The sequence below is a fragment of the Pyrus communis genome, chromosome 11, assembly GCF_963583255.1.
Source record: "Pyrus communis chromosome 11, drPyrComm1.1, whole genome shotgun sequence".
In the NCBI taxonomy this organism is placed as follows: domain Eukaryota; kingdom Viridiplantae; phylum Streptophyta; class Magnoliopsida; order Rosales; family Rosaceae; genus Pyrus; species Pyrus communis.
Genome location: NC_084813.1, coordinates 1,339,465 through 1,361,716, shown reverse-complemented (window position 1 = coordinate 1,361,716; position 22,252 = coordinate 1,339,465). Strand labels below are relative to the sequence as shown.

The 22,252-nt window shown below is 36.9% G+C and overlaps 2 protein-coding genes and 1 long non-coding RNA gene across 3 annotated transcripts; 2 read left to right on the top strand and 1 right to left on the bottom strand.

Annotated features, from left to right (window-relative positions):
• Positions 1-1,558: 1,558 nt before the first annotated feature.
• Positions 1,559-3,266, top strand: LOC137708047 (aspartic proteinase PCS1-like). Its single transcript, XM_068447023.1, has one exon. The coding sequence runs from the start codon at positions 1,745-1,747 to the stop codon at positions 3,170-3,172; it is 1,428 nt and encodes a 475-aa protein (XP_068303124.1). The 5' UTR covers positions 1,559-1,744; the 3' UTR covers positions 3,173-3,266.
• A 10,256-nt stretch (positions 3,267-13,522) lies between these two features.
• LOC137709454 (uncharacterized) lies at positions 13,523-15,471 on the top strand. Its single transcript, XM_068448542.1, has 3 exons — positions 13,523-13,713; positions 14,871-14,975; positions 15,083-15,471. The coding sequence occupies exons 1-3, from the start codon at positions 13,669-13,671 to the stop codon at positions 15,194-15,196; spliced, it is 264 nt and encodes an 87-aa protein (XP_068304643.1). The 5' UTR covers positions 13,523-13,668; the 3' UTR covers positions 15,197-15,471.
• A 3,498-nt stretch (positions 15,472-18,969) lies between these two features.
• On the bottom strand, positions 18,970-20,036 carry LOC137749301 (uncharacterized). Its single transcript, XR_011070198.1, has 2 exons — positions 19,765-20,036; positions 18,970-19,411 (listed from the first exon to the last, which is right to left on the bottom strand). It is a non-coding gene; the product is annotated as an uncharacterized lncRNA (long non-coding RNA).
• Positions 20,037-22,252: the final 2,216 nt, after the last annotated feature.

The window sequence follows — 22,252 nt, the reverse complement described above, 5'->3', positions numbered from 1 at the left end:
TAATATACACCAACAATGGCAGATTCAAAATTCAAACATTTAGGGTCTTAGTGTTAAAAGTCTAGATTTCCAAACTCCGGGAGGTCATGGAAGCACTTTGGTCTCATTGTACATCCGCTTCAATGCACTAGCATATGTGATGCACAAGTGCTTGAGCTGTTTGATTATAATTGTCAAAATTCAATTATGTAAATTTAACTGTCCAATGCACTGATGCATCCCATACACCGATGCATTGTAGAATTTTGCATTTTTAGAGGCAGTAGATGAAATCTTATTCTATTTTTTTAGGGTAGCTAGATGCAACATTATTATTAGCTCTCAGGTAAGCATATTTCTGTCTCTTAATTTCTTAAACCAATCTAATCCTACACGCATAACCCTTGAGTCACGTAGTAATCTTGTTCCAGGAGTTAGATATGTTGAGATCCGACACCTACCATGCAACATTTTATTTTCTAATGGTTCAATAGTAGGTTGATTAGTCATATGATAACGCCACGGCACCAGGTATTCTCTCGTTCCCCTAGTAAACACAAATTAAATAATCGTCCCTATGAGAAAGTTTTACTTGGTCCAAAGCATGTGTTTCCATGGACACACACTTTTTTTAAATAAAAAACGGTGTTAGCTAGATTTCGCTCATCATCATATTGTCTAAAACGATAATGTTAGAGAGATCATATTTAGCTAATGGGGTTAATATCGGCTCGGAAGTTGATTGGTGATGGCTTTATTTTCATTCCCAAAACTCCGCATATCTTCTGCCTCTGATCACATCTCTCCACACATTAGCAAATACATGGGAGTGGTGCAAATAAAGGGAGAGAAAAAAAAAAAAAAAAAACTACTGTCACCTCGAATAGGTACGTAATCATCCAAATTACTCCCCAAAGTAGTTAGAAAAAACGTTAACTAGTCTTCCAAATAATAGGATGTCCAGTAAAACCAAACGGTCACAAGTGGTAAATGCCCTGGTAATTAGGAGAAATTTTTCAATGTAGAGGAAATACGATTTGATATATCAAGTGTCATACTACAAGTGGTTGGATATTTGAAATCCAATCACTTGTATTCTAACACTTGGTGTACCAGGCCGTGTTTCCAACACACCAAAAATCTCTCGGTAATTAGGGTTTTCTTCACGGTTTTCTAGATTCAAACGTTTCACTCTCCTTGTAATGTAAATTATTATAGAATACCGATTTTAATCAAGTAAAAATAACCCTCCCTCTGTCTCTTTCTCTAGTGTCACCAACGCGTGGTGCACCGGCCATTTGCATTGGTGGATGCATTGGTCATCCGGCAAACGTTGTCATCCAATATATCTACATATATATAAACAAGGCAAAAAGCCCATATTTACGTACTGTAATTTCTGTGCAGCACGTAAATGTGTGGACATCTGGACACTTCCATCGATCGTTCCCCACTCACCATCACCCATGCCCCTTTCAATTTTATACATCAAACAGTGGAATATGATCCCTACTCTTTAACTACTCTACTAACAAAAACGCGTTATCTTCTGCGCTTTTGGCTTCTCCTATCTTTGTTTGTTCCTTTACTTTTTTCCTTTCGTTTCTTTTCTCTTTCCACCCCATAATTCCGATGGTATAAATACTACCCCACCTCCACAACCCCACTGTACCGAGAAACCCACCCACACATCCTCATTTCTCTCTTCTTTGTGTGTGCTTTTGTAAATCAATCACTAAGTAGCCTAGCTTGCTAGCTTGTAATAATGCATCTCTCTCCCAAAACCATGTTCTTAAATCTTCTCATCTTCTTCTTTCTCGTCTCTCCTTCTCTTTCGGTTTCGATTCCGAAAGATCAGTACAAGCTCCAAAACAATTTGAAGAACGACACTAGTGCTTTTTCTCTCTCTTTCCCTCTCACTACTTCTCCACTTTCTCTCTCTGCAAATCCAAACACGTCCAAAACTTTCCATGCCTCTGTCGTTTCAAACTCCAAGCAAAACCCTAGATCAAGACCTACTACTACTGCTGCTACTGCTGGTGGTGCTACAAAAAAAACACCGTCGTACAACTACAAGCTTTCGTTCAAGTATTCGATGGCTCTCATCGTTTCTCTCCCCATCGGAACTCCTCCGCAGACCCAACAGATGGTTTTGGACACCGGAAGCCAACTCTCGTGGATACAGTGCCACAACACGACCCCCAAACCACGCCCTCGACCTCCTCCCACGGCATCGTTTGACCCTTCTCTCTCTTCCACCTTCTCTGTTTTGCCTTGCACTCACCCTATTTGCAAACCCCGGGTTCCCGATTTCACCCTCCCAACCTCATGTGACCAAAACAGCCTCTGCCACTACTCCTACTTCTATGCCGACGGAACTCTCGCTGAGGGCAATCTCGTCCGAGAAAAATTTACCCTTTCTCGTTCCGTAAGTACCCTTCCCTTGACTCTTGGTTGTGCCAAGGACACCAGTGACACCAAGGGTATTTTGGGTATGAATCTTGGAAGGCTATCATTTGCTTCCCAAGCTAAAATTACCAAGTTCTCCTATTGCGTACCCAACCGACCGGCTCAAACCGGGTCCAATATGCCGACCGGGAGTTTCTACTTGGGGCATAACCCGAACTCTGCGGGATTCCAATATGTTGACCTTTTGACCTTTAGTCAAAGTCAGCGCATGCCGAATTTGGACCCCCTTGCCTATACAGTTGTAATGGTGGGGATAAGAGTTGGAGGGAAAATGTTGAAAATTCAACCCTCTGTGTTCCGACCCGATGCGAGCGGGGCGGGTCAGACCATGATTGATTCAGGGTCCGAGTTCACTTATTTTGTGGACGAGGCGTATAGTAAGGTGAGGGAAGAGATTGTGAGATTGGCGGGACCAAAGTTAAAAAAGGGCTACGTGTACGCAGGTGTGTCCGACATGTGTTTTGATGGCGATGGTGTGGAGATCGGACGGTTGATAGGGGACATGGCGTTTGTGTTTGGTAAAGGTGCGGAGATTGTGACGCCGAAAGAACAAATTCTTGCCGATGTAGGGGGCGGAGTCCGGTGCGTGGCAATCGGACAGTCCAACATGCTTGGTGCCGCGAGCAATATAATCGGAAATTTTCATCAGAGGAATCAATGGGTTGAGTTTGATCTGGCAAATCGTAGAGTTGGGTTCGGTAGGGCCGATTGTAGTAGATCATGAGTATGGATATATAGTGACGATATTTATGATATGGTGGCTGCTGCACAAGTTACTGCACGGGTGTTTCAACACGTTAGAGGACAAAGAGGTCAACTAGTTGCAACTTGCCATGCAGTAGTCAGTGGTATCAATGTCTGGAGGGTTCGCAGTCTCTTGTATGTATATTATTGCATGCCCTATATATAAATATACAATATTGCTAGAGAAACTATCGATTTATATTTATATTTTGTAAATTATATGATACGGTTGTTGATGATTGAATTATTATTAAGTGTTTATTAACATGCTTATTTCTTATTAGTTACACATCACATGATTTACAAATATGGTCTACCAAATTGATTTACCTAAAATTACTCAAATATATATATGGTGAGACCAATGTATATACGGGATGTGAAATAATAATCCAGGCGCATCGCACTTCCGCTCTAGTCAAGGTTGCCACTCGGCCCTAAGATGGATCAAAGAAGAGTGGGTAACCTCTCTCACTTTGGTAAAATGATCATCATCTCGCTTTGTTTTCCGGTTGGGATTAAACTCTGGACCTAACCTAATCCTAATTATTTTACTCCGCTTTTGTTCGTCACCTAAGCTAACAAGTGTTTGATGATAACTTTGCTCGGCTCACAGTCTCTCTCTAATAATATTCTGTCCAAATTTAATGAAACAGTACTATAATATTGAAAGGAAAGCATGGAAATGTGTCCCCCATCCCCATCGACAATAATGATAATGGAGTTGTCATAAGTTATGAAGATTAATTAAATGAATTCAAACTTTGAAGAATCTGGTTTGGTTTTTTCCTTCTAAAATTAATCAATTACATTGAACATGGACATTCACCCTTTTAATCTAATAATTGATCCAACAAAGGAAGGGTCGAACCTTGGGTGTCTAAACTCTGCCAATCTCACTCACTACATGGTAATAGCCTTCTTTTTCATTATTTCGGGTGAGAGAAATTCGAACTCAAAACCTTTTTAAATCTATAAAAGAAAATTTTGAACTCAAAATCTTTTTAAATATGTAAAAGATAAATTTAAATTCAAAATCTTTCTAAATATGTAAAAGAGAAATATATACCACCGAACCACCATGCTTCATTTCATTTTTTATGTTTGGTTGATATTTTTTGTAATACAAACGATATTACTGCTTTAATTTATACTAAAGGAGGGGGTTAAACTCAAGATTACAAGTGAGTTAAAAAGAATTGACCTAGCCAATCCACCCCTTGTTTGTATTTGATCATTAAAAAGAAGGAAAAAGAAGAAGATGCTCCATTCCATTCATGCCACTCAAACATCATCAATGTTTGAAATTTTTTTATTACGGTCGATATTTTAAACACTATACATCATGAACCTTAATTAGAAAAATGGTGAATGGCATTGCATTACCACATAGGTCTAAAAGAAAGAAGTGAAAAAACAAATCTATCTACGTGTAAAGCTTTTTCTGTATATCGATTCTTTGTTGACAAGATATCAGGTGTTACCAGTGTGAGCCTGTGAACATCTTTTCTTTATATCTTTCGGTTTGTGTTTGTGTAAACATCCAAAAAAAAAACACAAGCCATGGGATTAAACCCGGCAAAGCACCGTGCCTAAGATTTAAGGAGGAAAATGTGGGCTCTACCGAAGTTGGAAGCGTGCAGTGAAGTGGAGACACCTACTTGGGACTCTTCTGCCGACTCAATACTCCTCCTTCCACAAATATTCCCGACAACCATTGACATTTCCTTTTCTTTTCTTTTGTTTGTTTGTTTAAAAGCTAAAGGAGGAGGAGGGAGGCTACCTCATCTTAGGTCAAGGCCAACAGGGTTCTCTCTCAATCTTCTTTGTGAGGATCTCAAAAATTCATTAATCATATTTGTTTATCGTAAATCATGCGGTCAGTTTTTGTTAGCTTCTGTTTGTATTTAATTTTAAATAAAAAAATTAAAAATAATTTCTGACCACACGATGTACGATAAATGGACACGATTCATGGATCCCCATAATCCTCACAAAGAGGATCAGAAAAGAATTCGAACTCAGGTTAGGTCATATCACAAGTTTTCATGAGAATGTATAGAGATGGTCTTAGCATTGTATGAGTTTTTTACTCATCGTTCACCAAATGAAATTTTCGACAACGAAATTCGAATCTAGACTTTGATCTAACGAAGAGGATCCTTGCTAACTTAACCAACGACTTTTTTTTCTTTTCTTTTGGCTCTTTGATTATAGTGTAATGTTATTTTTAAACATAATTGATTTAAGATTTTATTGAAAAAAATATCTTATAAGGTCTTTCTTCTTCTTACCCTTTTTACCTTGTCACGTGGGACTTGTAAAAATGTTCCATCATTTCAAAATCACGATTTTGTGCATGTATTGACAAAAAATTGATGATATATGTACACGTGGCGAAAGGTCAGCCACAACTAGCCCTTTACGTATGTATATCAAATCATAGATAAAGTTGCATGCATAGCCATGAATGAATGAGACCAATTTAATTAGGGTAATACTAAAAGGGAAGTGTTATTGGTACCTCAAAAATTTCATTATACACTTCTTATAGGTGTATATTTTCTTTCCAAATATAGAATGTTTGGAGTGTAGAATGAGATTTTTGGAGTGCCAGTATATTTTCTTTCCACATATAGAAAGTTTGGAGTGTAGAATAAGATTTTTGAAGTGTCAATAACACTTCCCTACTAAAAATACCAACTATTAGAAATTAAATTTTATAAATCATACGAGGTAGTCTTTAATGATTAGATTATTATTTAAATATAATTAAAATGTTTATTTTTTATTGATGACACATCATATGTTTACAAATTTTGTCTAAAAAATTAGTCCACGAACTCATTTAATTAACTGTCAAAAGTTTTGACCACTTGTCATCCTATGCTTAATCCGATCTAAAAAATGCATACATCATCTCGAATATAATGAAGCATTGGATTAAGAAACGTGACGTTTCACCCAAAAGCAGACCTAGTTAAACCCTAGCTAAATCTAGAGAAAATGACCATGAGAGGCATGACCTATGCTCTCTCGTGAATTTGGTGAGTTATGATCGTGAATTTGGAAACTAAGTTCATGATAACATCGACATAAAGCAATCTAATCTTTTTGTCCCAATCATAGTTAAAAAAATATGTAACGGATATAAGACGTAAAAATTACGTATGTATCTTATTTGACAATTTTGTTTAAAAAAAAAAAAAAAAGGGAAAAATTTGGCCATATTTTTAAATTTTATTTATTTATTCTTATTTCTTCTTTAATGTATTTGCTTTATTAAAAAAGTGTATCAAAGTAACGTGCATTAACTCTAAAAAATATGTATGTACGTGTATCGTACTTTAGAGTTATAAAAATGTCCAATTTAACAAATCAATCAAACGTGTACAAATCTAGCGTTTTCTTTTGCTTTTTCATCCTTTTACTTTGGTTTTTAGTAGTAATTTCGCACCCTCACAACAAAATCAAATACAACAATAAAAACAATCATAACTATGTATCGAACTCATCACAAATTAATTAATATAGCATCTTATTCGCTATTTTCTCGTCAAATTAATTTAGACCCCATCAGTCAAACATGATAGCTCATCCAACCAAGTGTAGACAGCAACCCCTAGAGCATTGGCTTTTTTTTTTTTTTCCTTCTTTTTTTTTTGTCTATTTTATTCTTTATTCTTTTCCATTTTTTTATTCATAATTAAGATGTATTTTATTCTTTATTCTTTTCAAATTTTTATTCATAATTAAGATGAAATTCAGTTTTAAGATTTATAAAAATGGTTAGGAGGGTACGTATGGTGAGCAAATTTTGAGGTATGAACAGATTATCCCTAATGTTTTGCGTATGGATGTGTGCAATGAATAACTTAAGACATTTTAGCTAAAATAGTTCGTGAAATTAGCATAATACCTCACTATGGTCATTGAGATTTGAAATCAATAGAAGTGGTATCAGAATTTATCCACAGTCAATTATTTTTGTCATTTTGTGGAAAATCTTTATTAAATAAAGACAAAAATAACAAAAGTACCTCAATATAATAAATAATGGACCAAAATGATTTAACAAAAATTGAGGGTATTTTTATCATTTTGATCCTTATTTAACGAATATTTTTCACGGCAATACCAAAATGAGTTCCATCAATTTTAAATCTCAGGGACCAAAATGAAGAGTTATGCTAATTTCGAAGATCATTTTGGCAAAAAGCCTAAACTTGATCACTCGTTCAATGAATACTGATCCTACATATATAATATTGTTATTTTGTGAACTTTTGATCCATACCTCTCCTTTTAAGACAAACAGAATAGAAAAAGAAAAAAAAAGGTTTATAGGAAAGTTGCAAAGGTGGCTCAAAGTGGGGGAATGTAACGCACAGTTTTTCAAATATTTGATAGGAAACATCCAAAGCGAGTTTCAATAATTTCAACCTCATGTTCAACATTGGATGACCGGAGTGGGCTTCCGAGGAAAAAGGTGTACCATCTCGATCACCAAAAGATTCAAAGTTTATATTGAATGGCATTGCAAACAAGCAAAGCTAGTTTGATCATTTAGGAGAAGACAACAAATAGCTGGCAGAAAGAGTAAAGGGCAACTTGTATAGTTGTATGCATGCTAGCTATTTTAGGATGGATTGCTTTCACTTTCAGCCGATCCTCGAGGACCTAACCCTAAGCTGGATACGACGATGGCCACCCTTGCTTTCTGCATGATGTAACGTAAGAGGAACCCTAGTTTTTTCCATGGCTAGTGAGATTTACAACCCTTTTTTAGCCTCTCGCTTACTCAGGTGAGCGCGGAAAAATATATAAGCTGTTGATTTAATTAGACTGCAGATGATTAAAAATGGAGTGTGAAGAGCGTTATCCTTTTTCATTTCCCCCTTTCTTTTCTCTTGCCATTTTACAGAAGTACTCAAATCGAAAGTACTAATTAAGTCATTTGATTTGTAACGTGGTGTTTCTGTCTGTCTTTGTGCGTGAAAACGCCACATCCTTATTCTAAAAGGCTTAACCTAGTGGATAGGTATTGAGTTTTTAATCATATGCATCCCGAGTTCGTAACATTCTTTTTTTTTTCTAAATTATTTCATAGTTTCAAACTCCTCCTCTAACAATAGTAAAATTTAAAAAAAAAAAATGACTTAACCTGATCTTTCCAAAGAAGATATATATATATAGTTAGTTTCAGAAAGCTTAACAGAAGCTAGAGTAGAGATATGGGGGGATTGAAAAGGTAGGAGATGAAGTTGTGGAAGCCATGGGGAAAAAAAAAAAAAAAAAGATCAGAGGCTCAATACAATGTAAAGTTGGGTGCGTTTTTGCTTAGCACTATAGGTGTATGCCCACCATATACTTAAATGTTAATTTTTTCAGTCTAAAAAAATTAACCAAGATTAAGTAAAATGACACGAACAGATGATTAGGTGTATGGTGAATATATACCACATTTTATCATGGTGAGCAAAGATGCTCCCTGTAAATTATTTTATTCTCATTAATTGTATAATTACAACGTTTATATACAACTAGGGATCAAGAGTCCTAATCATAAATATAAAGATTACATCCAAAATTCAAACTTACAATTCAAATTACAATAAATAATAAAGAGAATAATGGCTGACTAACAACCTTACCAACACTGTAGACTACACAGTATGGTGGCCGCCTACTAACAAAGATGTTTTGTCATGGTTTTATATTTAATGGTCCCCTCTCGGGCTCTTCCTATTCATTTTCCCACGCGTTTGTTTCAATTTCAAAGTTTTAAATTATAAACGAAAGCAAATAATGACAGCTTGCTCTTAGCTCTTCGGTGGACTTCTTGGTATATATCATATAGGAATGACATCCGCTCCAGATTTTTGTGTTTGGAGTTCACGGATTGAGAGATATGGATTTTTCACAAAAGGGAGAAAAAGATCTGGTTTGTTCAAGTTTTTGGCTTTTTATAAAATGAGTAGGATGAGCTAATACAAATTGTATAATTGAAACTGAATGATCCGAACCTCTCGATCTGACAGCTTCAAACACATAGATCCATATTAGGTCCTAATCCTATCATATATGGTTTGGTAAATGAAAGTGGAAGTCGGTGAGAAATAAAAAACAGTCCACTGTACGCAAACCTTAATATTAAATCGAGTTGGGCCACGATTATTTGTATAATTAATCAGTTTTGATTCTCTTTTCTTTGGGCCAACTTATCTTTTGTGTGTGTGTTTATACTGCTGTGGTTGGTTAAAGGAAAGTAGAAGTCAACATGTGACCAAGTCTTCCCCTCCTTTACCTCATATACAAGGTTACATATCACTAAGTACTCAAACAAAATCTCAATTAAAACTCATTTACCTTTATAATATATTATTATTGATGAACTTTTGCAGGTTTCCCTCTCATTGTACATGGTTTTTCCGTTTTGGAGGGAACCCAAGTTGACAATAAAGGTGACGAGACATAAAAGTGAGGTGATTAAGATAATCCCTAGGCCCATAACACATTGTTCCAAGGTTTGCCTTTTTCTTGTCATTTTTCCCTTTCTTGTTTCTGTGTTAGCATAAGAAGTTCTTTCATTACCAAACACAAGAAATTCTTTTGGTGACCGAAATTCTATCCCTTTCAACGATTAAAGGTTCGGCAGGCACATTTTTGCTCAGTTTTCGAGGGTACTAAGGTAAGGTGTTTATTTCCAAGTTTCTATATCAATGATTTATGGACATGGTGGTGGGTATGTTCCAATTTTTGTTTTAAGTGTCATATTCAGATATTCGACCAATTTTTTTCTGTGGTTTGCACATGGTGTGCATAACATGTGCATATGGTATGCATGTTTGTACTTTAATACCTCGTAACTAGGCCGAGCAACTCTACCACGAAAGTACAACCCAACCCAACTCACAATTACCCAAATGGCTTTTACGGCCCATCAACAACCAAGCTGCTTTCTTTTTCTCTGTAGTTTCTGCGGAGTAGGACCTGAGACATGCAGCAGCAGCAGCAACAGCATCTATCCCTATCTCTGCTTCTCAAATTTTGGGTTTTTCCAATCGTCTTCCAGATTCAAAACCCATTTCCTCAATTTCACCAAATTTTGTGTCGATATCAAAAAGTTTTAGTTTCCAACGGTTGCTGTGGGTTTTGATTCAATTGGGTGTCAAAGATGCATCCTCCATTAACGTTACAAAGCACCTCATGTGTGCTCAAGTGAGTTCTCCTTCCCCTTTTGCTTGCTGCTTCTTTTTTTTATTTTTTTTTTATTTTTTTTATTTTATATATATATATATATATATATATGATAAAAAATTGCACATCAAATGGTAACTGATATCTATTAAATTAACGAAAAAATAAATAACTAAAAATAAACGAACAGAAAAATGAGAGAAAAGGAAACAATTGCACCTGAACTGGGGCCGGACTGGGAATGTGGAGGACATGGGAAGCAACAGAGCAGAGACGGCGCGTGATGCCTGTGGTTGGTGACTATAAATACCTTCGTTCAGACTTAGCACGTCATTTCAGAAACCCTAGCTCCGGAGACACAAACCCTCTCAGCCTTCATTTCCTCATTTCTGGCTTCGAAAACAACTCTCCAAATCCAGAACCTTCATTTTCTGCCTCGAGTTCTCTGCAAATCCTCGCCAAACTTCATCAAACGTCCTGCATGCACAGAGCATCCAAAATCCTTCAATCTTCTCTCAGCTCTCGAATTACAGATTCCATCAGCTTTATCCACCTCCGAGTTCTGCATGACACATCTCCGTGCATCTCCTCCGCAGATCTCCTTTACCGTTGCGATGCCAGGTAAAACGCATCCATCCTCCTCTCAATTTCTTCTCAATGTCTGCCTTTGACTTAGAGTCAGGGTAAAACCGACTCTCTTTTGCATATTTGTGTTCTGTGGTAAGAACCTCGATCCGGCGAACTAAAGTATGGTGGAACTCTCGAAGATATCATATCGGAGAAGGGAAAGGGTAAGTTTCGCATCCCTTTGGTGTTTTGATCCTGAAATTACTTGATCTGTGAGTCCTGTATCTCCGTGCATGTTTCTATGGATCTGTGAATAATTTCTGGATATTGCAACCATGTATTCATGCATCCATTGGTTGAGTTTGCTTCCTGTATGTTGTCTTGCATGTATCATAGATGAATGTGATCCCCTCTGTCTGCTTGGACTTCCCTCAAACCTGTGTGCAATTTAATATCTTAATAAAATGTGAGAGTGAGTGAAAGGGGTTTCCAAGCAGTGCTGAGGACGTCTCAGCAACCCCACTATGCGTATCCCTGAACTTATGCCCTTTCGTTTCTGCACTCCATTATTTCCTCTGCGCTTTCTGTTGATGTTGAATGCAATGCTGTGATGTATGCTGATAAATAAGGTAAATGAACGAATGCTCCTGAATGTATGATTCAGTCCAATGTACGCACCTTGCTGGATATTTAGAGTTCCTGAAAAAAAAAAAAAATTACACAATGTTAACATGGATTAGACAAAGTATAGTCAAATAAGTTGAAAAAAAATTGCAATTTTTTTTTTTTTCTAATTCTTTTCTTGTGTGTTCTTAAGTATTTTGGTCTTTTTTAATTGAAAAGAAAAACAAATCGCAAAAGCCTATGCCAATTTCTCTTTCGATGTCGCGTATATAACCCTAATGCTCGGTTGAAGCTTAACGACAACCTTTTATTCTTAAACCACCTAAATAAGATCTTTTAAAAACTAGGAAACTAAATAACAAAAGAAAAACTTAAAATCACAACCCTAATCTAACTTGCAATCTGCCCAGTCACTAATTCCTCACTTTCTAGACCATTCCAGCTCCAAATCAGGTTCAAAAGGCCTTGTTTTAAAGATTAGGACGTCCTCTTCAATTTTGTAGAAGGGCCCGAATCCAGAATACATCATCTTCATGCCCAAAAGTCACAATTAAGCATGAAATTGGCATTTTCCGGAGTTGGGTTCATCTACAATGTTTTAGAGGACGACCTGAACTTTAAAACAAGTCTTTTTGGACCTGATTTGGTGGAATTGGCCTTGAAATGTGTACTGTCTTTAATCTGGCAGATTTTTCGTGTTTGATTAGGAGTTTTGTTTCTTAAGTTATCTTAATTTATTTAGTTTCCTAGTTTTTTTACAAGACCTTTTCCAGGAAGAGTTTATTGTTTTAGAATAAACAGCCCCAGCCGGCCTTAGGGATTTTTTGTACGCAACTTCAAGAGAGAACTCCCCAGAGCTTTTGCGATTTGTAGAGTTTTAGACAAGGTGTTTTCAATCTTTTCCTTTTCAATAATATTTCTCTTTTATTTTAGTTATAGTTATGCGTAATTAATTTCTTTTGTTAGGACGAAACCACGAGTCTTAGCATGAATTGTCGAGTTTGCCTCAAGGTTGGTCATTGGGGCTGCGACTGCCCCTACGACCGTCGTGTCCCAAATGGTAATAGCCTATTTGCGTTGTCCTGCTGTGCATAACTAGTGCAAGCATAATATCCAGCGCGCTTTGGCATGAAATGTTATATTTGTAAAATGCTTGATCACTTTCTCTTTACTTTTTTAATTTTCTCAAAAAACGACACACAAACACTGCAAATATTACATATACTAAAAACAATACTTTGAATTCATAATATAACAGAGTACTTGACCTTGATGTTCTTGTATCTGGAAAGACAAACCTAAGAATCAAATTCGAACTTCGACAACTTGGAATGGATGCCGTATCTCATCTCTGCATCTTAGGTTTGATAAAACTAACGACCTACGAGTGTGTCTGTTTTGATGCCTAAAATATATTTTCTACGTAATTTATATATTGTGGAAATATAAATGACGTTTTTTTAATCTCATGAACATGTAATTTTCGTTGCTGACTATCCTTGATAAACAAAGAGTTTGCCAGATTTCTTTGAAATCCAGTTATCTTTATTTATCTTGCAAGCCAAGGCATCCCATCTTAACTAGAAAATGCAAATAAAAATCTGAATTTACATCCTTTCACATATTTTTGGAGGTGAGCCGCATTAATTAAACAGAAAAATTAAATAAACTACCAAATTTACATCTATTCTATTAGAGTAGAAATCACGTAATTGTGACGCATTTAAGCGTTAGAAAACAGTTCCTTGTAACCACATATTAAACTAGGCCGAGCAACTCTACCACGAAATACAACCCAACCCAACTCACAATTGGACCCAAATAGCTTTCAAGGCCCATGAAACCAGCAAGCAGCCTTCTTCTTCTCTCTCGTCTCTTCGAAGGAGGAGCAGGACCTGAGACACGCAGCAGCAACAGCAGCAACAGCAGCTATCTCTGCTTCTCAGTTTTGGGTTTTCCTTCTCTTATGGCAATCGTCTTCCAGATTCAAAACCCATTTCCTCAATTCCCCAAATTTCGTGTCGATATCGGAAAATTTTAGTTTCCACCGGCCGCTGTGGACTTTGATTCAATCGGGAGTCAAAGATGCATCCTCTATTAACGTTACACAAGCACCCCATGTGTGCTCAAGTGAGTTCTCCTTCCCCTTTGCTTTCTTCTTCTTTTATTCTTGTATTTCTTATATATATGATAAAAAATTGCACATCGCTTCAATGGAACTTCGAGTTTGGAATAATTCTTTTTTTGTTTGTCAAATGGTAACTGATATTTATTAAATTAATCGAATGCGAATCGATACATTGACATCTTCAGCTAGGATATTGATTTCGGAAATGGATCATCTCTATTTGTGTGTACTGTTTCAAAGTCTCATAGATTATGAGCTCTTGGAAGTGCTTTTAAATGACTGAAATCGCTTTTGATGAAAGTGCACTTGGTGCTTCTTACAAGAAGCACTACAAGTTTAGAACCCAAAAACAATTTCATTCAAAACGCTTTTAGTCATTTGAAAAGAATTTCCAAGCGAGCCTATATTGGACTTAATGGGAAAGGAACCATGTACTAGTTGCGTCTGTGCCAATAGTGTCGATGGAAAAAAAAAAGCCGGAAAGTCGATAAACATAGTGTTCGGCTCAAATGCTAGTCGAACTCATTGGAGGCTTGCCAGAGTATAACTGTTTAACCCATCTAATGTGTAGTTTTGAAAGGGAAAAGTGAACTTATAGACGCGAGTCGTGTGACCGAAATCATTCATCATACAAACTCATATAAAGCTAGACATACGCAACCAAATAGACGAGTTATGTATTAGGATTTTTGCGGTAATAGCTGGATACAGTTTGAAGTTCTAACTTATACGAGGTTGAAGGAAGATGATTTTGATCAAACAACCGCTCTTGTAAATCTGCAGAAGAGAAGTCATAAAAGTTGTCATCTTGGCATGTTGCTCTGCCATGAAGAATACTCTTAAGACTTGTTTTGCGAAAAATCTACAATAGTCCAGAGCATTGAATAATCCGCCACTTAGAACCCTTAGTTCTAGTCCAAGGGCGGTCAAAGAAACTTGGATCGCGTTAGATTGGATTGAAGGCCTCTAAGTGGCGGAGTGTTCAATACTCCGGAGTATTGTAGCCACACCCCTTCTTTTGTTGTTTTGATGTTTTTAGATGGTTTCTGGTGTTGGAAGTTTCAGTTGTGAAATTAAGCAGCAAGTTCATATATACGTGTATATATATATATATATATATATCTCTGTATGATTTTATTTCTGTATCTTTGGGGTGCAGATCATCGAGGAGTTTCAGAAGTGTCATGTAGATCATCCTATTGCAAAATTCTTCGGTGAATGTACAGATCTCAAAATACAGCTCGACCGTTGTTTCCGACAGGAAGTAAGTCTAAGTTATCCAAGTCTTTATTTCAAAAGTTAAAAATAATCATAATTATTGTAGAATCTTGTTAATTATTTTGGGGTAATAGTTTGGAACTACTGCAACAGAAAGCTGTGAAGAGGAAGGCAAACTTTGAACAGAGTAAAAAACTCCAGGAAAGGCTACAAACTTTGAGGAAGGAAACTGCCGAGATAAGCACTGAGAGTTCTGTGCAAGCTTAATGGCAAACCGAGGCATTCTTTTAGCGATAAAAAAGGGACTAATCTCTGAAGTATTTCGTATGGATGGATATACTGCGGTGCGTTGCTACCACAGATTAGTGACGTGATGTGATACACCTCGATGTTGTGTTGCTGCTGATGCTGTCCTTTATTTTCTTTCATTTTGTCGAACTTGTGTTCGAACGGTCTCCTTTGTTTGAGAGAAACAGATACGTAAAAGGATGTTCCAAATTAGTTTACAAGTGTGAGGAATATTATTTGTCAACGAGGATGTTCCGAAATAATTTCAATGAGCGGCTTCTGCAGATTTCATTTTCCTCCTTTTGAAATGTGGATGCTAACGTACCGGAAAACTTTGGCAAATGGCATCACCATGAAAGACTGCCTCGAATTTGCTTGAATTTCAATCCACGACCGCCACTAGAGTCGTTTCACTGGTTTAGCAACGACATTTAAAGGGGCAATTCCCTCGTATCACCAAGAGGACTCATACTGTGCAAGTATGAGCCCTCTTGGTGACACGACCAAATTGCCCCTGGAGTCATACAAATGCCACAATGCAGAACCTTGGTCGTCTTCGAATGAAGGTGCCGAACTTCAACATTTGGTTAAGGACATAAGGACGAGGAGGGAGGGTATAGGCAGGTTAACGCAAGCGGAAGCAAAGAAAATTAAAATTAAAACGAGAATAACAATAATCTGGAATCACTCCGGGGCTTCACATTAAGATAATCCTTTTGCCGGAAAACATTCTCAAAACGTTAATCCATCAATATCCCTTAGCTATTGAGTTGCCAATTGCATCATGGAAATTTCAATTTCGTTAGAACATGGTGTGTAATTTAATTTCGAGCAGTAGCGGATCATCCATATCCTATTTACTGTTTTGTTTTAGCATCTACTAATGTGTTGCTCTAATTTAGTCGTCATCCTTTCGTGAAAAAGAGTTTCTGTTTTTCTATGAAAGTGCCTTACGATTTTCTTATTGTAGAAGGAGATAGAGTGAGTGAGGTGAGGCGTTTTAACTATAAAAGAAGGAAGAATGTAGGAAAAGAGGTTATAGGCGTTTTAGCTATAAAATAAAGTTAAAAAAATTACATTAAAAGTTTTAAGCTGAACAATTAGAAAGCATGAGTTCGAATAAAAAAACTTGGTACGATTTGACATAAAAACATAAAACTTGGAAACATGGCCGAATCGGAGGTTTCACAAAGCCCATTCAATAATGGATTGTTTGCCTTTTTCACTAGATTTCCCGATTAACTGGGGCATCCCATATTTTGTTCTTTCTTGCCCGCTCTGCCCTTATTATCAAGTGAAAATAATAGGGGGTCGGGCAACTCCGCTTTTAGGATCTCCTCCAGCACTGGTTGATTAGTTCCCGATCCTTCTTTGTTTTTATTTTTACCATTCTTTTCCTCAAGAAAAGGAAATAATGGAATAACTGGTTACTTCTCAAGGCTCTGTTCCCTCATTATTCCCCTGGCATAACCATTCTTTGGAGTAGAGTACTTCATATCTAGTCTTCTCTGCAAACTCCCTGTTAAAGAGCAGAGTCTGCTGACTTCTTGTCACATCCTGGCCCGGGCCCCCGCCACATCTCGAGCTTGACTCCACTGTAGCACAATATTGTCCATTTTGGGCCCCGACCACGCCCTCACAATTTTGTTTCTAGGAACTCACATGAGAACTTCCTAGTGGGTCACCCATCCTGGGAATGCTCTTGCGCGCTACTCGCTTAACTTCGGAGTTTTGATGGAATCCGAAGCCCATGAGCTTCTAAAAGGCCTCGTGCTAGGTAGAGATGGGAATATACATATAAGGCTTACATGATCCATACAATCCACCCCCCTTAGGGGCCCGACATTCTCGTCGGCACACATCCGACCAAGGATTGACTCTGATACCAAATTGTCACATCCTAGCCAGGACCCCTACCACATCCTGGGCTCGACTCCACCGTAGCACAATATTATCCGTTTTGGGCCCCGACCACGCCCTCACGGCTTTGTTTTTGGAAACTCACACGAGAACTTCCCAGTGGGTCACCCATCCTGGGAATGTTCTCGCGCACACTACTCGCTTAACTTCGGAGTTCCGATGGAATCTGAAGCCAATGAGCTCCCAAAATACCTCGTGCTAGGTAGATATGAGAATATATATATAAGGCTTACAGGATCCACAACCCTAGGCAATGCGGGATGTTACAATTCTCCCTTGGTTTCTAGGGAAATCTTCTCCATACTTCTTTAACACTTGCACCATGGTGGCTTGCAAGTCTTCGTTGGTCACCATTCCCCCCAACTTTTTAGATGAGGTCGGGCTTCTCAGAACAGCTGGTCCTTGTAAAGAGGAAACATTCTCTGGACGATCTGTCATGTTTGATCTTAGTAGACACTAGGGTAGCCCATACTTTGTGTTCCAACCTGAAGGTTTTCTCCTTCCTTCTTCTTCTTGGCATACAAGACTAAATGTGTCCCACCGAGCGTGCCAAAACTATGTTCGGGCGAAGATTTATGTGGGGAAGGATTCTTGGCACCTCAGCACAGCTCCCCAAGGGATTGGCACTTTGGTTGTGTAGTCGAGCTCTTGCTTGCTGGTGTGCTGCAAGAAAAGAACAAAGTTAGTTTTGAAAGGTGCCTTTGTGGGGCCTTAGGTGTAGGCCTTGAGGCTCATAATCAAAACTAACTGAAAGGTGCCTTTTTCAATTCATAGTCCTGTATGTTCGAATGAAGGGAGTCCAGATCCCTTTTAAGCCATTTAGCCGTTTGTTTGGTTCTCGATTGATTTTAATGATAGCATATCTATTAAACTAACCAAATCCAGATGCAAAGGAGACTCTTAAAGTAGGAAAACAGGTGGGCATGGCTTGAATACATACTGGAGAATGCATTAAGTAATAGATCTACAAATTCAGAAAACAAACAAAGAGTTTCAGGTAAGATTTCACCTTGTCTGGCAATGTTGAACTTCTTGCAGTCGCTTCTCTTTGTGATTACAGGGTTTGTATGCTAGAAAGGGATGGATGGTAAACAAGTTTACACAAGGGAATCGATACTACACCACTGAGGGAGATAACAGAGCTTTAAACTAGAGAAAGAGATATCTTGTCGCTAAAAAGGACTGAATCTGGGTTGATTTCAGCTTTTGGATGCAAATCTGGCTTGAGAACAGAACTTGTATGTTTGTTTGTTTGATTGGTTGAGTGTCCTTATCTCTGGGGCCCCTTCTTCCTTTTATAAGCTGATTAGCCCAACTGCTGTAACTTTGCTCTTGCCCGAAAGCATCCGAAGGGTAGTGAGTCATCATCTTTTTACTTGTATTGCCATTGAAAAGTGTTTTTTGGCTGATTGTGAGTTAGTTTCCATTGATATTTAAATCATAGGCATATGGCCTATGTATTAATTGGGAGGCACCAATTTGTGTCTGGGCTTGATGTTGGGTTTCGGGTAATTCTTCTTTTAATTGGCATTTCTGGACTTCCACATATTTACAATCCAATGTTCAAATATCAATCCAAACAGTACCTTTCAACAATACAATCACCACCTCATTCATGGCGTGTGTTTGTATAGCTCAACAGCTTAACTTCTTGTCTTACCATAGCTAGATCTTCGACACCCCTTGTCAACAGTGCACAAAATAATTCTTTAACCAAATAATGATCGGACCAACTAATTAATGGTATCGAAGTAGTACTTCATTTCTTAATGTTAGAAGATGTTCCAAATTTGATCACAAGCCCAATAATCGAAAAAATATTGTCACCAAAATGATGAGTATCCAAAGAAACTCTTTAATAGTAGACTTGAAATGCTAGACATATTTAACTTTGCAAATATTTATTGAGAAAATTAAAACGCATCGCCAACACATACTAAGATGATCGATTAAGAGAATACAAGATAAAGCTTCAAGCCTGTCTATATATGATTGAGAGTTTATAAACTACTCAACCAATACAACTTTATTGCAGATTGTACGACTCCTACAACACACATAGACGCAAGGAGGTTAGCTAATTCTTTGTTTGAGTCTCTGCAGCACCAACTCCCAGTTTTCCATCATGGCCGTGGCCATGACCTCCATGCCCTCCGTGCCCTCCGTGACCATACCCTCCGTGCCCTCCGTGACCATACCCTCCGTGACCGTGGTCATGTCCATACCCATGGTCCTGAACTTGGTTGCCGGCCTTTTCTACGACGTCCTGTGTCTCTAGGGGTAAAAAAAGAGAGTAGAACTTTACAAATAGAGAAGAAATAAAATGTTGAAATATATATACACATCACTTAACAATTATATGAAGGTCTAAAATTAAGATATGCATGCATGTACAAAAGCCACAAGCCGTACATACAAAATGAATAATTAACAGCATGTTTTTACATCGATTCAGAAGTTATTAGAAGCAATATATATTTCGTTCTCCAACTAATTAAGATATATATTGTTCAAGTTGCTTGGAAGACAACTTTGTTTGGCATACACTTGAGGACATCATGTTTTTACTCCTTCGCTCTACTTACTAATTAAACATGTTTTAGTTAAAAAATGGAGAAGAAACTCACTAGCTGAGATTTCAGAGGAGAGAAGGAGAACAGCAAAGACAAGGCCAAGAAGAAGAAAAGTCCTTGAGGATGCCATAATATTAATACAAAGGAAGCACAGTAATGGTTTCTAAAGGTTGTACGTAAGAGACGATTGCTGTGTTGTATAATGTGTGGTTTGGCCCTCCCTATTTATAGACCTTTATAAGAGAGTGGGAAGTGAGGGGCGTTGGCCGGAAAGAGATTGAAAGAAGATTTTTTATTAACTTTTTCCTAATCAGAAGATAAGTAAGATTAAGTCCATCTCCAATGGTTGGGCTAAAAGCCAAATTTTTTAGCTCGGAAAGTTTAGCTTTTAGCCCAGAAACAACTTTTCTGCTCCAACCATTCTAGTCTAAAATTTTAGCCCGGGATTATTAAATATTGAACTTATGCTATTTTTTTTGTTAAAATTTTTTTTTTAAAATAAATATGTAGACTATCGTAAATTAATTTTATGAACATTTTAATCTAAAAAAAATTAAATTCCGATAAATATTGGGTGGAGTACACTCCAATTTCTGGGCTAAATTTTGGGGGGAATTTGGCATTGGTTTAGCATTTAGCCCAAAATTTTCCCTTGGGTTGGAGTGGGTTTGAGGGGAAATTTTGGAGGGTAATTTGACTTTTAGCCCACCATTGGAGTTGGTCTAAGGGCTAAAGCGCTAAAACATTATATAATTATCATTTTGGACTTTAACAAGCAACTTTGTTTGTCCCCGAATCTGTTAAACCCGCTCTTCGAAATTACTCACAGATTTTGGAAAGAGATGAAAATGAGAACTTGGGTATTTATGGGGACGGATACGAGGAAACCGAAATTTTTTGATACGAAGGTACCGTAATTGTCTCCAAATCCGGCTCACTCTATATTTTCTTATATTATATGTATGTCTTCGCCAGTCATAGTTTTGGATGTGATTGTTTTATGGTTTTATTCGTGATTTGATAGTTTTTTTTTTTTATATTATTTTTATTTATGATTATAGCCTTTTTATGTGATCAAAATGTTTTTTTTCATTAATTATGACTTATTGATGAAATCGTTACCCATACTTAATGTATACATAATTATGAGGGTACGACCGATGGTTAATTTTGTGATTATAAATATGAATAATTTTCATAATTATGTGAATGAATATGACACACTTGTCTCCAATTTGAATTCTAAAGATATATTTTTAAAAGATTTGCTCTTAATTCTCTCGTTTGTGAACCTAGAGTACTCATATTTGAGCTTTGATTGCAAGGACAAAAACAAAGGAGCAGTGATACTATCGTAATTATATTGAATTTGGGCACAACGACAATCGTAATTAAGTTGAAGTTTGGTTCATAAATTATTGGAAACTGTTTCTTCGTAAATTACCAGCATAAATTACAAACTGTTTCTTCATCAATTACTAGCATTTTCTCAAACCTAAACAATTTCTATCATATACTTTATAAAATATTAAGGAGTGAGTCTCATAAAAATATGTGTAAAAAAACATGTGTCTCTAGATCCTAACCCTTTAAAGAATTATATTCTACTTTTTGTACAGCCCCACATAGAAGCCACATTCTTATGAAAAAACTATTGAATGTAATTTCTGAAGAAATAGTTGCACGTAATTTATGAATCAAATTTCAACTTAATTATGATACTGTCAATGAAGCCAAAATCTATATAATTACAATATAATTACGATACTAACATCGCCTTTAATCTTATGATTAAAGAAAGTTCATTATGTGTCTTTGAATAAAAAAAGTTGTGAGACATATTTTATTAGTTTTTTATATTTTCTTTGTTATTAAAATGGAATAGACTACTCTACATCTGAGAAATTCTAAGGTAGGAAGACCGAGAAATTTTTTCAAGTGCCGGGAACACCATGACACATGGTGTTCCCTCACACATTAGAATTTGGCATGTTGGATATCCTTCAATTTTATATTTCAATAAATAAATAAAACTAAATCCTAATGTGTGAGGGAACACCATGTGTCATGGTGTTCCCGGCACTTGGAAAAATTTCTCAGGAAGACCGGCTCATGTGTCTTTTAGGGCCCACTCACAATAAAAAAACTTATAGCTTACCCCCTCTAATTTGAGTAGTGCTAAATATATTCTTGATTTGGTAAAACTTATAGCTTACTCCCTCTAATTTGAGTAGTGTTAGATATATTCTTGATTTGTACCATTATTTAGCCTATTTCTGAGAAATTCTGAAGTATGAAGACCGGTTTATGTGTCTTTTAGGGCCCACTCACAATAAAAAAACTTATAGCTTACCCCCTCCAATTTGAGTAGTGCTAGATATATACTTGATTTGGTAAAACTTATAGCTTACCCCCTCTAATTTGAGTAGTGCTAGATATATTCTTGATTTGTACCATTATTTAGCTTATTTCTGAGAAATTCTATTGAGGGTTTAGGAACGATTGGGTCTAGAGATTACCGCCATAGCTTACACGACACGAC

Coding starts and splice junctions, on each gene's coding strand:
- LOC137708047 (XM_068447023.1), top strand. CDS start 1,745: ATGCATCTCTCTCCCAAAACCATGTTCTTAAATCTTCTCATCTTCTTC.
- LOC137709454 (XM_068448542.1), top strand. CDS start 13,669: ATGCATCCTCTATTAACGTTACACAAGCACCCCATGTGTGCTCAA. Junction 13,714..14,870: donor AGCACCCCATGTGTGCTCAA/GTGAGTTCTCCT, acceptor TTTGGGGTGCAG/ATCATCGAGGAGTTTCAGAA. Junction 14,976..15,082: donor ACCGTTGTTTCCGACAGGAA/GTAAGTCTAAGT, acceptor CTACTGCAACAG/AAAGCTGTGAAGAGGAAGGC.